At 45.0% G+C, this 16400-nt stretch overlaps 1 protein-coding gene across 1 annotated transcript in view; it reads left to right on the forward strand.

Annotated features, from left to right (window-relative positions):
• Positions 1-2663: 2663 nt before the first annotated feature.
• The window catches only part of Lmtk2 (lemur tyrosine kinase 2), a 69129-nt gene continuing 55392 nt past the window's right edge, over positions 2664-16400 (forward strand). The window contains exons 1-3 of the mRNA XM_059248969.1: positions 2664-2739; positions 5279-5403; positions 10137-10281. Of these exons, the coding sequence (XP_059104952.1) occupies positions 2664-2739; positions 5279-5403; positions 10137-10281 (346 nt within the window). The remainder of the gene's footprint in view (positions 2740-5278; positions 5404-10136; positions 10282-16400) is intronic.

Raw genomic sequence — 16400 nt, forward strand, 5'->3', positions numbered from 1 at the left:
GCCCATTGGTTTGTAACAAGTCTCCCCAAAGAGCAACAATAGCCTTCTAACCTGGTAACCACTGGAGAATGTTGTCTAACCACTCATTTTAAAAAACAAACTGGAAAGGGAAGACGGAGGTGTCTGTGGCATGACATTGCCATTGCTGTCGTAATTCAGAGCCTCTGTGATGAGCCACAGGAAACTCTCACTATTAACATTCTGTTCGGGGACTTGGAGGAAGGTCTTTAGGTCACCTGAGATCCCAGTCCTCACTCTTGCCCAGGCTGCACATGGTTCTTGGGAGGCACTAGCCCACAGATGTGCCCAATCCTTTGACAGTGCAACATGACATTGTCACCTACAAAGTTGAACTTGAGAACTGTACAGTTGAGTTACCAAGAAACAAAACAAAAGAAACCTATCAAATCTTTTTTTTTGTTTTTGTTTTTTTGAGGCAGGGTTTCTCTGTGTAACAGCCCTAACTGTTCTAGAATTCACTTTGTAGTGAATTCTACAACTGGCCTCGAACTCACAGAGATCAGCCTGCCTTTGCCTCCCAAGTGCTGGGATTAAAGGCGTGCGCCACCACTGCCAGCTTTTCAAATCTTTTTAATATAGGCTGGTGTGATGATGTATCGGGTAAGGGCATTAGCCATCCAACTCCAACAGTCTGAGTTTGATCCCTAGAACCCACGGTGGAAGAAGAGAATCAACTCCCAAAAGACCTCCACACACACAAAGATGCACATAATAATACATTTTAAAAATTAAGTCTCAATATTTTAATTAAGTTTATGATTCTTGTGTTGGGCTATGTCCATAGCTATACTGGGGTGCATGTGGCCCATAGGTTTTAGGTTTTGGATATGTCTGTTGAATTTTTGTTTTTGTTTTGGTTTTGGTTTTTTGAAACAGGGTTTCTCTATGTAACAGTCCTGGTTGTCCTGGAACTCACTTTGTAGACCAGGCTGGCCTTGAACTCACAGAGATTCTTTTGCCTCTGCCTTCCCAGTGCTGGAATAAAAGGCGTGTGCCACCACTTCCTGATATCTGTTGAGTTTTAGGGGGTGGTGAGTCAGCGGGTAAATTGCTTGCTGAACAAGCCTGGTGACCTGAGTTCAATCCCAGGACCCATGTAAAGTTGTTCTCTGACCTCCGTAGGTGCACCCACACATGTACATCATTTGTGCACACACATTTTTTTTTTTTTTTTTTTTTTAAGAAATTCATTGATTTCTCAAGCTAGATTTGAGTGGAACACTTTCTTTGATCATTGTTGATGCTCTTCCTGGGTTGTAAACAGACATTCACACAGCATCTAACTTGCCATTCTCCTTTAACTCGAGCTCCCAGTTAACTACCGGGCAAATATGAGGAACTTTTTATACAAATACATCAGCTCGGAACCAGAGGAGTGACAGAAAGAGAACCGGGATTTGGACATTGGTCATCAATTTCTTTTTACCTGTGACTCTTTAAAACGGACTCCCAGGCAAGTCTCTAGTTAATTACACATGTGCACAGGTTTCTTTGGAGGTTCTGGGCACCATGATCAGATAATTGGCTGGATTTATAATGGCTAAATTAATAGGCAGGTAGCAGCTCCTGATCCACCATGAGTCATTACTGGGAAATTATCACCCTTCCCAAATTACCTGTCTCTAAAGCAAATAGTAGGTACCCACCTACCTCATAGAGTTCCTCAAGTTTTCTGCTTAGTAAGTCAAGTACTAGACAGCTATTAGAGTGCTTTGAAAACTGTGGGATCAAAATGCAATGGAATGTGCTTTCGAGATGCCAGGTGTTTTTAAATAGTGTCTTAGGGGAAGTGCATTAAGGAACCCAAGCCCCTCATTATCTTCCTCCTCTGTGGAGCCTGGGGAGCTGTCTGAGGTATGGTGACATGCCTGTCACTGTTGATGTTTTTCTACAGCAGACGATTGCTTTGACTTGTGCATTACTGAATGCTGTAGGCAGAGCATGTTAAAGAGAAACTGGCTTAATAGTTTCCTGACAGTTGCAGCCAGGAGCCTTTTCAAGGCCAGGTTTCTAGTTTTACCACTAGGGCCTGGGGATTTCAGTTGTGGTTCTTGCTTCTAGAATTTACTTCCTCTCTGTGGTTTAAGCAAACCCAGCTCACCTTCAAGTCTATGGCTTCATTTCCTCATTTTATGGGAGTTTTTCCCTCACCAGTGTGAGGAGAGAAGAGGCCTGAGCTTGATCCCCAGAATCTGCGTATAAGTGGAATACAGTGTTGAACCAGTATAATTCCAGCATTGGCAATTGTCAATCTCTCAGCTGGAGACTGTGTATTCCTGGAGCTCCCTGGCCAGCTAGTGTGTCCTACTTGGTGAAGTTCTAGGTCAGGGTAAGATCTGAGGACCACCCGAGATTGTCCTCCAACCTGCACAAACTCTTGCACATGCGCACTAGCATACGTTTGTGCACTGGCCACACACACACACACACACACACACACACACACACACACACACAGAAAACGAAACAAGAAAGTACGTAAAAAGGTAGGTGAGCTTGGCAGGACTCATTGTTAACATGAGTCTGTCTTTTCATGCCTGCTTAATGACTCACAGAAGACCAATGTGTGAGTCAGATCATTGGGCCAGCCTTCAGGCAGCCCTATGATCCAGTTTTTATAAGAAATAGATTAGTGTTTGAAAATGGAAAGAGAGGAGAAGAAAAATGATACCATCTTTGTGGAGTTTGGAGAAGGGGCTTTGAAGCCCTTAGGCGGCGGTGAGCTTGGGTTAAATACACTAGGGTTTCGTAAGTATAAATGCTAAGCTGTGGTGCCAGGCATGGTGGCACAGGCCTTAGTCCCACACACAGGCAGGTGGAGCTCTGTGAGTTCCAGACCAGCCAGGGCCATATCCTGGGACAATAGCCCAAAAGAGTTAACCACATGGAGGCTTTAGAGCCATGTTGTCTAGGAAGGGTGGGGATATGTTCTTAACACTTGGCCTCTAGTGCTGCTTTCCCAGCACAGGCTCTGGGCATATCGGTTTCCTTATCTATGATGTGGAGCTGGTCCAGTTCCATCAGGTGTTGTGCCAATCAGATGAAATAATGCTGCCTTTAATCAAATCTCAGCTGCAATCAATTACAAGCCACACCTTTCCTTTTGTACCATTACAAAAAAAAGAATGTTGCCAGTTAAACCAACTTGATTTCAGGTGTGATGTACTTGAAATTCAGAGATGTTAAAATGTCGTGGGCAAGCTGGACACATTAGTGCACATCTATAATTCTGCCACTCAGGATGCTGAGGAAGAATGGAAAGCTTGAGGGCAGCCTGGGTTATGTAGCAAGACCCTATCTGAACAAAAAGGGGAGAGGGATTGGGAAGATAGTCTAGCAGTTTTTAAAGCACTTGTCACTCAAGAAAGAGGCCTGGAGTTTGGATCCCCTGAATCCATGTGAATACCAGGTATTCACCATGGCAGCCCTCAAGGTGAAGTGGGGGTGACTAGCCATATCAATGAACTCCGGGTTTGATTGAGAGATCCTGCCATGAAAGGATAAGATGAAAAAGTGACTGAGATTGCTGACATCAGCCCCCAACCTACACACACACACACACACACACACACACACACACACACACACATGAACCTGCATATGCATACACATAAAAAAAGTGGTGGTGGAAAACCATGTTTTTTTGTTTTTTTTTGTGACAGAGTTTCTCTGTGTAACAGCCCTAGCTGTCCTGGAGCTTGATTTGTAGACCAGGCTCAGAGATCCACCTGCCTCTGCCTCCCAAGTGTTGGGATAAAGACGTGCACTGCCACTGCCCGCTGATAAACCATGTTTTGAAAATCAGTAAAATCTGACATATTGGATAGGAAAGCACTCAGCTATACAATTCTCTAGGGTCATATTTGTTCTTTATTATGTGCATCCAGGGGATGAGGTGTAGTTATTAAGAATAAATAAATCACTGGCAGGCTTGGGGAGATAGCTCAGTCATTAAATTGCTTCCTGAGTGAGCATGAGGACCTGAGTTTGACCCCCAGTACCTGTGTACAAAAGCTAGAAGTAGTGGTACACAGATGCAGTCCCAGTGCTGGGGTGGCAGAGGCAGGGAGATCACTGGGGCACAGAGAGAGACTTCATGTCAAATATATATATATGGTAGAAGGCTGGACGTGATAGCAGTACTCAGTAGGCAGAGGCAGGTGTTTCTGTGAGTTTGAAGTCAGTCTGATCTATTTTCAGTGAGTTCCAGGCCAGAATCAGGCCTATTTGGAAAAAAAGGATTTATTTTTATTTACTTTGTATGGGTATTTTACCTGAATGTATATATGTTGACTGTGTGGATGCAGTGCCTCAGAGGGTTCCCCTGGAACTGGAGTTACTGATGGTTGTTAGCCTCCATTAGGTCCTAGGAATCAAACCCATTCTTCTGGAAGAGAAGCCAATGTTCTTAACCACTGAGCCGTCTCTCCAGCCTTTCTAGTAGATTCTTGACAAACCTTGGCTGATACACAGATTCCAGGAAGTCTTCAGCTAGCTCCTCAGCACCTCCTGGCAAGGATGGGGCATTAGTATTGCTTTTACAAACAGACTGGTTATTGAAAAAAAACCTAGTTCCTGTTTGCAGTTCATTTTGGGCCTCTCAGTTTTTATCAGTGGATATACACTGGGCTTTGGCTCTGCTCATAAGGCAAATCAAGTCTGACTTGATGATGACAAGACCCCTTGGATCACATGGCCAAAGTTCACGCCACCCGGAACAAGTCATGTGCCTCTGATGTGCTGCAAGTGCAGGAGTGGAGGTGTTTCCTCCTGTGCTGTTTTAGATTCTCCCCAAATACCTGTAACCACTCCGTGGTCTTGGGAACATCAGGCCACCCAAGTTGAGGGACATACCACACGTAACTGATCAGCACTCTCCAGAAATGTTGGGAAGACTGAGAAACTGTCAGAAATTGGAGGAGACTAGGAGACAATTAAGGACAGTCTGAATGAAGCTCGGCTCATCCTGCCTACGAGTCTTGCCCTTATGGTAGGAAAGTGCCATGCAGATGTAAGATCTGAGCACCAGTGGAGCTCAGCGGAAGGACTGGAGCTCTTTTCTTTGCAGTGCCTCTCCAAATCTACTGTTGCTTTAAAATACAGAGTTGACTGGGCCAGCACTTGGACTCCTCTAGAGTGGTGAAGCAGTATTTTTTGTGAGCTCTTGGTCCCATTTATATCTAGAAGAAAAGGTGTTGGTTCAGTCAATTAAAGTCGACTTGGGAATTACATTTTAACATAATTTCTGTCTTTGCAGGGGAAGCACTTGTGGCAGAAGTTCCCTCCCTGTTTGTGATCCTGTCCGTGTGCAGTTTAATGATCCTGATAGTGTTAATTGCAAACTGTGTTTCCTGCTGTAAGGACCCAGAAATAGACTTTAAGGTGAGCACAGATGGCATGAACATTTAAAATCAGCTGCTGGTTTTTAAAATGTGTGTGTGTGTGTGTGTGTGTGTGTGTGTGTGTGTGTGTGTGTGTGTGTGTGTTTGCGCGCACGCACGCTTATGCTTCACACACTGTACACGTGTTCACATGCACAGGTGAGTACATATGGAAGCCAGACTACAACCTCAGGTGCCATCCTCAGTGACACCCTTTTGAGACAGGGTCTCTCGCTGGCCTGGAGTCTGCTGAGTAGGTGGGACTGGCTGGCCATCAAACCCCAGGGATCCACCTGTCTCTACCTCCCTAGTGCTGGGCCTTGCAATCACATCCAGCATTTTTACATGTGTTTGGGAGATTGAACTCAGGTCCTCCTTATGTGTACAAGGCAAGCAGTTTATTGACTGAGTCGTTTCCCCATCCCTAAAACAGCTGAGACATTTATCAGTAGCATTACTGTGGATCACATTCTCTTGGGAGCAAGGGTCACTGGACTTTTCTTTTCCTGTCCTTGTGTATAGCAAAGTGTTGTGGGCCACAGAATCTCTCTGCTATAGCCTTCTCACCCTCCGCCCTGCCATTGTAGTGCTGTATCAATGACAGATGCTCTGTTGACAGATGGGCCTGACTTTGTGCCAGTATAATTTGATTGACAAAAGTAGGCAACTTGGAATTGACCCATCAGCTATAGTTTGTCAGCCCTGCCTTAGGGAGGGAGTATGTATGCATACACATGTCTGTGCAAGTACACTTCTATATGTGTGTATGTGCATATAGAGACCAGAGGTCAACCTTATAGGTTGTTCTTTGGGAGCCATCCCAAGTTGGATGTTTTTGTTTTTTTGGAGACAGGGTCTCTTATTGAGACTGGAGTTCATGGATAAGGCTAGGCTGACTGGCCAGTGACTCCCAGGGTTCTGCCTGTCTTCACCTCCCTAGCAGTGGGATTACACGTGTGCATCACCATGTCTTGCTTTTTGTTCGGTTTTGTTTTTGATTTTTTTTTTTTTTTTTTTTTTTTTTTTGGTTTTCCAAGACAGGGTTTCTCTATGTAGCTCTGGCTGTCCTGGATCTTGCTCTGTAGACCAGGCTAGCCTCGAACTCACAGAGATCCGCCTGCCTCTGCCTCCTGAGTGCTGGGATTAAAGGTGTGCGCCACCCCTTCCTGCTTATGTTTGGCTTTTACATGGTGCTGGGGATTGAACTGGGATCCTCAGGCTTGCAGAGCAAGCAGTTTACCAACCTAGCTGTCTCCCCAGCCTTCTTGGAACCTCTTTGACAGTAAGCACTTATTGGTGGTGTGTCTTAAGTTTTTGTTTAAATAAGGAACAGTGTGTGGTGATGGAATTCACTTATTCATAGTCTGTCTGCACAGAAGACCAGGCAGGTTTTGGTTTTTTTCAGACTTTGGTGTAAGCTGGCAAATTTGTGATCATTAGCTCATAAAAGCAAAGGGATTTCCTCAGTTTTTCATGTATGAGGAAGGGTACTGGAAACCTCAAGTTTGTCTCTAAACCTTATTTCCCTAAAGAGAATAACACTTCCTACTAGGACCCTTCCTACCTACAGTCAGTATAACAGAGGATCTGGCATAGTAGCAACAGATGGATGGGGTCTATCAGCAAACCAACTGGGAACTCTTTCTAGAAATTATTTATTGCCCATGTGTTGACATAGTAGGGCCTCACGACATTTGCTTAGAAGGAGTATATGAGCTGGGTGTGATGGTTGTATGAGTGTGATCCCAGACTGTGGGAAGCTGAGGGAGAGGATTGCCAGCTCTAGGACAGCCTGTCTCAAAACACTTTCACAGCGACTACTTGATGGACTGAGCTCTCTCTCCAGACCCTCAAGTCATTTTTATTCTGTGCTGTCTACACTTGGAATCTGTGGTGCCTCTGAGGAGATAGGGAAGTACACTGTCCTCCTGGCTCAACACTTTGCCCTGCACAGAAAGCTAAATGCAGGGGAGACCCGTAGGGAATCCTCAGTCCAGACCACAGTCTGTGGTAGTGGTGGCGTGAGGGCACCTGTGGGCTTTATGCATCAACACCCTGCCCCCAAGGCTCACATCGATGCACACGCTTCTGTGGGAACTTGCTGACTTCCCTGTTGAGAGCATAACAATAGATCCAGAATCTGTATCCCCTGGCCATCAGTCCTGCCAAGGGACTTTGCACAGAAACCTGGCCACTTGGGGACAAAGATAAAAGTCTGATGGGGTTGCTGATACCAAAGTCTGGCCTCTTCTCATGTTTCCAGATACTGCATCTTTGCCTTAGATTGATCTGGGTGTTTGAATGTGAGTATTCACAAGGGAGCCAATTGTGATGCAGCTCAGAGTCTGGGAATGTACATCACTTTGCAGCTGCCCCATGACTGATGCAAGGCTGCAGTGTGTTTGAGCTCTCCAGCTTCAGAGTCTGTGACTGAATGAGTATTTATTGATGTTGATGACGTGTTGGTTGGTTTCCTTTAGACCTAGAGCTCTGCAGTTACAGGGGCTGAGTGGCCCTGGGGAAGACATTTACAGATCAGGAAGCCATTTGGCTTTATCTCAATATTTTTTTTTTATTATTATTACACAGTATCATCTCCCTGAATCTTTAGAGTCTACTGGCATATCTACTGGTATATCATAATTGCTGCCTAATTTTAAGTGACATTTTTAAGGTGTGATGGATGAAATCCTTTTACCAAGAGAGGGGTTATGAATGTACAGCTGGGAGCTGGGAAGGTAGTTCGGTACGTAAAGCAGTTGCTATGTAAGTGTGAGGACCTGAGTTCAAATCCTCAGAACTTGTGTAAAGCCAGACACAGTAACACATGTCTGTAATCCCAGTGTCCCAGAGGGGAGATGGGAGGCTTCCCAGAAGCTAGAGGACCAACTAGCCTGACATATGCAGTAGAGGACAACAAGGAGACCTGTCTCAAACAGTGGAAAGCAAAGGCCAACACCCAAACTTGTCCTCTGACCCACGTGCCACAGGCATAAAAATAGAACAGGTTTTTCTCCCACTTTTCTTTTATTTACTTTTCTTCTTTTTTTTCCCTTGAACAAAATCTCGTGTAGCCCCTAGTAGCCTTGAGCCTGGCCCTCCTTCCTCCACTTCCCAAGTGCTGTAAGCCATCCCATGCAGCTTCCTTTCTCTTTTGAGCCCGTGTTTCAACCCGCAGCTGAGGCTGGCCTTGAACTAGAGATGCTGCTGGCTCAGCCCTGCCCGTGCTGCACCATCACACCCAGCGTTGACTCTCACATTGAACTTTCAGAACCTCGTTTTAGCTGCATGCAAGTAGCAGTAATGTGGTTTAGTGCCTGAGAATGTCTGCTCACGTGTGTGCAGAAACCTAAATGTCAGAAGTCTCCCAATACTGTTTGTAGTTTTGTCTTGTAGTGGGTGGGTCACTAAGGGAATGGGACAGAAAAAGAAAGTGATGGCAAAAAAAAAATGGAGGAGTTTTGTTCCCGAATCTGTTCCCTGTCTCTGTTCTGGTGCTCTGAGGGATGACACTTGATAATTATCTGAAGTAAGGGATAGCTTGTTAATCTTCTATAGCTCCGTTAAGTTCACCTGGGCCCCCGAAGGACACCCAGCTCACATGGATGAGAATAGGAGGGGTCAAGATAGCATTTGCCCATCCAGGTCATTGAAGATTCCCGAAGCTTGGCAGTCTCAGTTGGCTTTGTTTTGTGGTGCTGGGATGGAGCCCAAGCTCTGCCACATGCTAGGCTAGTACAGCACCACTGACTCCAGCCCTCTTTCTACTGTATTGCATTTATTTATTTTGAGACATATTCTTACTAAGTTGGCCAGGCTGGCCTTGAACTTACTCCATAGTAGAGACTAGCCTTGAACTTTCTATTTTGCCTAGATCTCCTGAGTAACTGGGATTACAAGGCATGTGCTGCCTGCCACACCCAGCTCCTGGCATGGTTTCTTTTTAAAGCAGAGTAGTTTTATTATTTGTAACTATGCATATATGTGTATGTGGGTATGTGCACAAGCACATATGAAGAGCCAGCTGTTAATGCCGTGCAGACTGAGAACTGAACCCAGATTCTCTGCAAGAGCAACAAGTGCTCTACATTGAACCCTCTCCCCAGCCACTTAAATATCTGAATTTTTAAAACTCTTTATTTCAGTAGAAATGACATTGCAGTTAGAAGTGCAATTAGAAAATTTCAGAATAAAATTAACTTTGACCCAGTTTGCAAAGAGATTTGTGACAGTAAATAATGATTCTTTTGAAAGAATTGTTTAATCTCTTAACAATTCTTGGCCTTTTCAGTCCTTGAAACTTTTAAGCCTGAGCAGATATTTCCAGGTTAAGTTCTGTGGGCATTTTAGAATTTTTTTTTAAACTTAAGCTGTCAGTTTAAAAAATTACATAAAATATTTATTGCTTACTTTAAAATCTTATTCTCACTCTAGATATGGTGGTACATGCTTGCTGTCCTAGCACTTGGGGAGAAGGAGCAGGAGGGTCAGGAGCTGCAGGCTAGCCTAGGATATGGGAGACTAGCCTGAAAAACGAGGCAAAACAAGAAAGAAAACATCTTATTTTTTCTGCTATTTGGAGTTAGTGAGCATAATTACTCGTGCTTTTTACTAGAAGTAAATATGAGTTGGATGAAACTATGGCCGGGTGTTCCCGATGAGCGTGTAAACACTCCTTGTTTCAGCTTTCACAGCCTGCTTTTCTTACGCGATTTTTTTTTTTTTTGATTGCAGGAATTTGAAGATAATTTTGATGATGAGATAGATTTCACACCACCAGCAGAAGACACCCCCTCCGTCCAGTCCCCAGCAGAGGTCTTCACACTCTCAGTGCCAAATATTTCCCTTCCAGCGCCATCCCAGTTCCAGTCTTCTGTGGGTAAGACCTTCTGTCCTCCTGTCAGACGTTCATGACCTCGTTGCAGATGTGGAGTATGTAGACTCCGTGCTGCAGCCACAGCCGCCATCTCTTCCTCTGCCTGTCACACTGCATCGTGATAGTCAGACTCAGCGTGCAAAAGCTGTCTGTCCCTCCTGAGTTCTTCCTGAAACGTTGAAATGGAGGCTGGGGTGTAGCTCAGTTGTTAAGAGTTCTTGCTTAGCATGCACAAAGGCCTGGGTTCGATACCCAGCATTGCATAAACTGGGTGTATAGCAAGTGTCTATAATCGTGGCACTTGGGAGGTGGAGGCAGGAAGATCAGGAGTTCAGGGTCATCCTGGGTTACACAAAACCCTTTCTTTAAAAAAATGTAAAAAGCAAAAAGGCTCAGGTGCTGTCTCTGGTGGGCTGGTTTCTCTAGCCCATGACACTGCTTACCTTGATGTGTGCTGCTGACCAAGGAGGGCCATAGTGAGATATATTAATTGGACTGGCTTTTCATAAGGTTTTTTAGATTTTATTTCCTGTTATAATGTATCTGTGGTTCAAGAAGTAGGGTTTTCCAAGAGGATGTTTAAGTCTTTGCAGGTACTAACCCTGCCTTTTGTGGTAGCCGTTGCACTGTGGGGTATGTTTAGGGCAGTATACACCCAGTATACATCCTCCTGCAGGCACTTGTCTTAGTTATTGTTCTGTTGCCATGAAGAGACACCATGACCAAGGCAACTTATAGAAGAGGGTGCGTCCATGATCATCATGGCAGGGAGCGTAGCAACAGACAGGAGCAGTAGTTAAGAGGTTATATCCTGATCTGAGGCAGAGAGAGGAGAGAGACTGGGCCTCACATGGACTTTTGAAACCTCAAAGCCCACCTCCAATGACACCTCCTTCAACAAGGCCACATCTTTAATTTTTCCCAAAACAGTGCCACCAACGGGGATCAAGCATGCGAACATATGAGCCTGGTGGGGGAGCATTCTCATGCAGACCACCACAGCATGTGATGACTAAAAGAAAAAGTAAGCTAGACAGAGCTGGTGACACACTCCTTTAATAGCAGCCCTCTGTCTTGGTCTACACAGTGAGCTCCAGGATGTCAGCAGGAAGAAAGGAAGGGAAGGAGGAAGAAAAGAAGAAAGAAAGTAAGCCAGAACATGGTACTCAGGGGAGATGGCTCAGACAGTAAAGTGCTTACCATGCAAAAATGAAGACCTGAGAGCTGATCCCTGGCACCACGTAAAAGCCAGGCATGGCAGTTTGCATGTCAACTCCGGGGTTGGGGCTGGGTAGTAACAAGTGGATCCTTGGAGCTTGCTGGCTATCCAGTCTAGACAAATCAGTGAGCTTCAGGTTCAGTGAGAGAGCCTGTCTCAAAAAATAAAAGTGGAGAGTTGCAGAGGATCCAGTGGCCTCTTCGAACATCCGGAGGTACCAGGCATCCTTATGGTACACACACATACATGCAGGCAAAACTCTCCAACACATAAAATAAAATGCATAATTCAAAACAACTTTTTTTTTTTTTTTTTTTTTTTTTTTTTTTTTTTTTTTGGTTTTTCGAGACAGGGTTTCTCTGTGTAGCTTTGCGCCTTTACTGGAACTCACTTGGTAGTCCAGGCTGGCCTCGAACTCACAGAGATCCGCCTGGCTCTGCCTCCCGAGTGCTGGGATTAAAGGCGTGCGCCACCACCGCCCGGCCAAAACAACTTTTAAATGACATGTAATGTATTTAGCTTTAATTTCTCTAAATAGTAATATTCAAGGGTAGGCTTCAATCAAAATGGTATTTAAAAGGAGTCCAATGAATCTTTGGGATCGCTTAAGCTTCAATGGAAATGCTTCCGCTTGTTTATGTCATTGTTTACTCCCTTCTACTTAAGGAAAGCCCTGAGCTGCTCAGTTCATCTTAATTGCAGGCAGTAGAATCCAACTCAGATGAGTACTGTTGGAAGAGAGACCAGATTGTAGGAGGAAAAAAGATGGAGATGGTCTTGGAAATAGCTTGATCCAGGGCCTTTTAATTCAGTCAGCTTTTTTTATAGTCTGTTGGCTTCATCTCTCAGGCAATTCTCTGCTTGGAAGAGAGAGTGACAGCTGAGAATTCCAGATCCCTATCTTTGTAGCTTCACTCCTCAGGGACCAGGAAGAACCACCTTGGAGAGGCATTCTGGGTGTGTTTACTTCAACCATATGCAGAAGCATTGCTTAGGAAAGTGGGGACAGATAAGAGGCCAAGAGCTTCCCTTCAAGGTCTGTTGGGATGGTTAGGATCACAAAGAGACAAAGGCATGAAAGAAATTACAGTGAGCCAGGCAGCCATGCCTTTCTTTTTTGAAGCCTCCCTGAAGTCCTTGGAGCTGGGGAGGTGGCCCGGTAGGGAGGTGGCTCACTGCTGTGCGAGTATGGGACCTGAGGACCTCCCTTTCCCGTGGGAAAGACTGTTAGCCCTGGGTTCACGGAGAGAGTCTGTCGTACAAAATGAGGTGAGGAACAACAGAGGAAAACACCTGGCCTTTGATCTACACACAGCACATGCACATGGGCGTGCATATGCACACAAATGTAGCTGTGCACTACACACAGCTCTCCTTCAAATGTATCAATAAATAAAATTTTTCTCAATAGGAAGAAACCATTCTGCGTTTCTTAGAATACTCTCAAGTATTTTTATCATCTTGGGATATAAAAGGACTTGCCATGCTCAGCACTAACTCTAGATGCCATGAAAGAAAGCATTGCCAAATTTGATTCATAAAATAAAATATTCTGTATTAGAAAAATTACACTGTACATCAGTTTGACATGGTAGCAAAAAAACTGTAAAGTACATTAAAGAGTTCACACAAATGTTTTAAGAAAGTAAAGAGAAGCACTTGGGGGGGGTGTGTGGCGGCGGTGGCGGTGGTGGTGGCGGCGGCGGCGGTGGTGGCGGCGGCGGCGGTGGTGGTGGCGGCGGCGGCGGTGGTGGTGGTGGCGGCGGCGGCACACCTTTAATCCCAGCACTTGGAAGGCAGAGACAGGCAGGTCTCTGAGTTCAAGGCCAGTCTGGTCTGCAGAGTGGGTTCCAGGACAGCCAGGGCTACACAGAGAAACCCTGTCTCGGAAAAAAAAAAAAAAAAAAAAAGAAAGCAGTTAAAGGGTAACATGGGGTGAGGGAGATGACTCAGTTGGTAAAGTGTTAGAGGACTTGAGTTTGAACCCTAGAACTCAAGTAAAAAAACTGGGTATGGTGGTGCACACTTGTAATCCCAGCACTGGGGAGGCTCAAACAGGTAGGTCCCTGGGGCTCTACTTGGCAAGCTTCAGGTTAGTGAGACTCTTAAAGTACAAGACACCTAAAGAATGATACCAAAGGTGGTTCTTTGGCTTCCACTTTCACACTTACGTGCTCACGCAAACATGCGCACAAACTAAACATAGAGAGGTACTGTGTCACTAGAACAAGTGAGCTAGGATGTGGGAGGAGATAGTGGTGGCATGAAGTTGAAAGTGTCCATATGTGCACACAGGAAGAGCATCATTAATGGATGAAATGCCGACTTTCGGAAAGATGATGGCATCAGGAGGAGGAAGGGGATGTCCTGGGTAGTTTGGTGAGTGGGACAGGACCCAAGCCTTCTCAGCCCCTCACTGTCAGTGCAGCCAGAGAGGGGAGCTTCCTGATAGTGCATCTGAGTGTGGATGCTCTTTATCTTCATCCAGCAGGTCCACTTCTGGTAGCTTATCTTTAAGAATCAACTGGGTAAGTGTTCAGTGCAAGATGTGCAAAGTAGCGGATTGCAGCATTGTTGGGCCGGGCAGATGGAGTATCGGTGGGTAGCTTGCTAAGTTACAGGCAAGCTGACAGTCGTCTGCACAGGCGAGCAGTGTCTGATTGTTAGAGATAACTTGTGGAGTGTGAGGTGTGCTACCTGTTCACAAGCACGTTTAGAAGCTCTGCCTATTCTTTTCCTCTGTGGTGTGGGTTTTCTTTCTTTCTTTCTTTCTTTCTTTCTTTCTTTCTTTCTTTTTCTTTTCTTTTCTTTTTTTTTTTTTTTTTTTGGGTGGGGGTGGGGGTCTAATGGTTAGCTCTGACTGGTCTGGAAGTTACTATATAGGCCAGGCTGGCCTCCAGCTTGAAGAGATCAGCCTGCCTCTGCCTTCTGGATGCTGGAATTACAGGTGTGCACCACCACACCTGGTCATGTAAACACAAAATATATTCTCTTGGTCCTGAAACCAAAGCATAGAAAAGTATAATGAAATGTTCTTCTTTGTTTCTTATATATCTTTCCAGAAGATTTTTTTGGGGTAGGGTGGGGGACCGGAGGGGTGGAGTGAGGGATGCAGGGGAGATGACAACAAGATCTGTCTTCGTAGCCCAGGCTGGTCTCCTGCTTTAACCTCCTAAATACTGGGATTATAGGCCTGTGCCACCATACTCAGCTTCTCTAGCATTTTTTTTTTTTTTTTTTTTTTTTGGGTTTTTTTTGAGACAGGGTTTCTCTGTGTAGCTTTGCGCCTTTCCTGGGACTCACTTGGTAGTCCAGGCTGGCCTCGAACTCACAGAGATCCGCCTGGCTCTGCCTCCCGAGTGCTGGGATTAAAGGCGTGCGCCACCACCGCCCGGCTCTCTAGCATTTTTTAATGCATATACACTCTAATCTCACTTTTCAGTTTAAGTATTTTGTTTCCTTTTTAGAAGGCTTTTTTTTCCCTTTGGTTTTTTGAGACAGGGTTTCTCTGTCTAGTCCTGGCTGTCCTGTCCTGGAGCTCACTCTGTAGCCCAGGCTGTCCTCGAACTCAGAGATCCACCTGCCTCTGCCTCCCAGGTGCTGGGATTAAAGGCGTGCACCACCACCACCACCACCACCACCACCACCACCACCACCACCCGGCCATCTTATACTTTTGATGGATGTTGCCAGCTTACTCTTCTTCAGGAGTTGTATAGTTTATATTCCTGCTAGTCAGGCATGGATTTTTATGTTATTGGTTATGAATAAGGTGGTGTGAATTCATATATTAGAGTGTTATAAATATAGGATGTTAACTATAATCTCCATGATAGCCACTAAAATAAAATCCAGTAAGGAATGTCAAAGTATTTCACTAAAAACCCCACAAATACAAGAAAAAGACTTTGATGAACATGGTTCCTGGTTTTATTTTTATTACTTTACATTTAGTTTTTTTGTTTTTTGAGAGAGAGAGTTAGTTCATTCATGCCTGTGGGTGATGAGGCCAGAGGTTGATGTTGGGTGTCTTCCTCTATTGCTCTCCAACTTATATATTTATTTATTTAGAGATAGGGTCTTTTTCTGCGCACACACACCCTCCCTCTCTCCCTCCCTCCCTCCCAGCCTGGGATCACAGGCACACAGTTGCTAAACTGACTTTTGTGGATGTTGGGGATCTGAACTCAGTTCTTCATGCTTGAGCAGTAAGCACTTTAATCATCTTCCTAGATGCTATATTTAATTTTTTGAGACAAGATCTCATGTAGCCTAGGCTGGTCTTGTATGTGTAGCCAAGGATGGCTTTGTACTCTCTGTCCTGCCTCCCAGTACCTCTCTGTCCAGTTTCCAGCTTTTAATAAAAGGGTCTCTTTTTTTTTTTTTTTTTTTTTTTTTTTGGTTTTTCGAGACAGAGTTTCTCTGTGTAGCTTTGCGCCTTTCCTGGAACTCACTTGGTAGCCCAGGCTGGCCTCGAACTCACAGAGATCCGCCTGGTTCTGCCTCCCGAGTGCTGGGATTAAAGGCGTGCGCCACCACCGCCCGGCCTAAAGGGTCTCTTGATTTCAGTAAAGCACATTGACTTTTTTTTTTAATAGGAATTCAGGATTTGGGCCAGGCGTGGTGGCACATGCCTTTGATCCTAGCACTAAGGAGGCAGAGGCAGGCAGATCTCTGTTCGAGGCCAGCCTGGTCTACAAAGTGAGTTCCAGGACAGCTAGGACTGTCACGCAGAAGAAACCCTGCCTTAAAAAAAAAAAAAAAAAAGAATTCAGGATTTATTAGGTGTTTAGAGATTTTGTGTCTTAAGGAATCTATCATCAAAATTGCACTTTAAAAAATGTTGCTGGGCTGGAGAGGTGGTTCAGCAGTTAAGAACTCACAACCATCTTGTAACTCCAGT

Source organism: Peromyscus eremicus, chromosome 23 (genome assembly GCF_949786415.1).
Source record: "Peromyscus eremicus chromosome 23, PerEre_H2_v1, whole genome shotgun sequence".
In the NCBI taxonomy this organism is placed as follows: Eukaryota; Metazoa; Chordata; class Mammalia; order Rodentia; family Cricetidae; genus Peromyscus; species Peromyscus eremicus.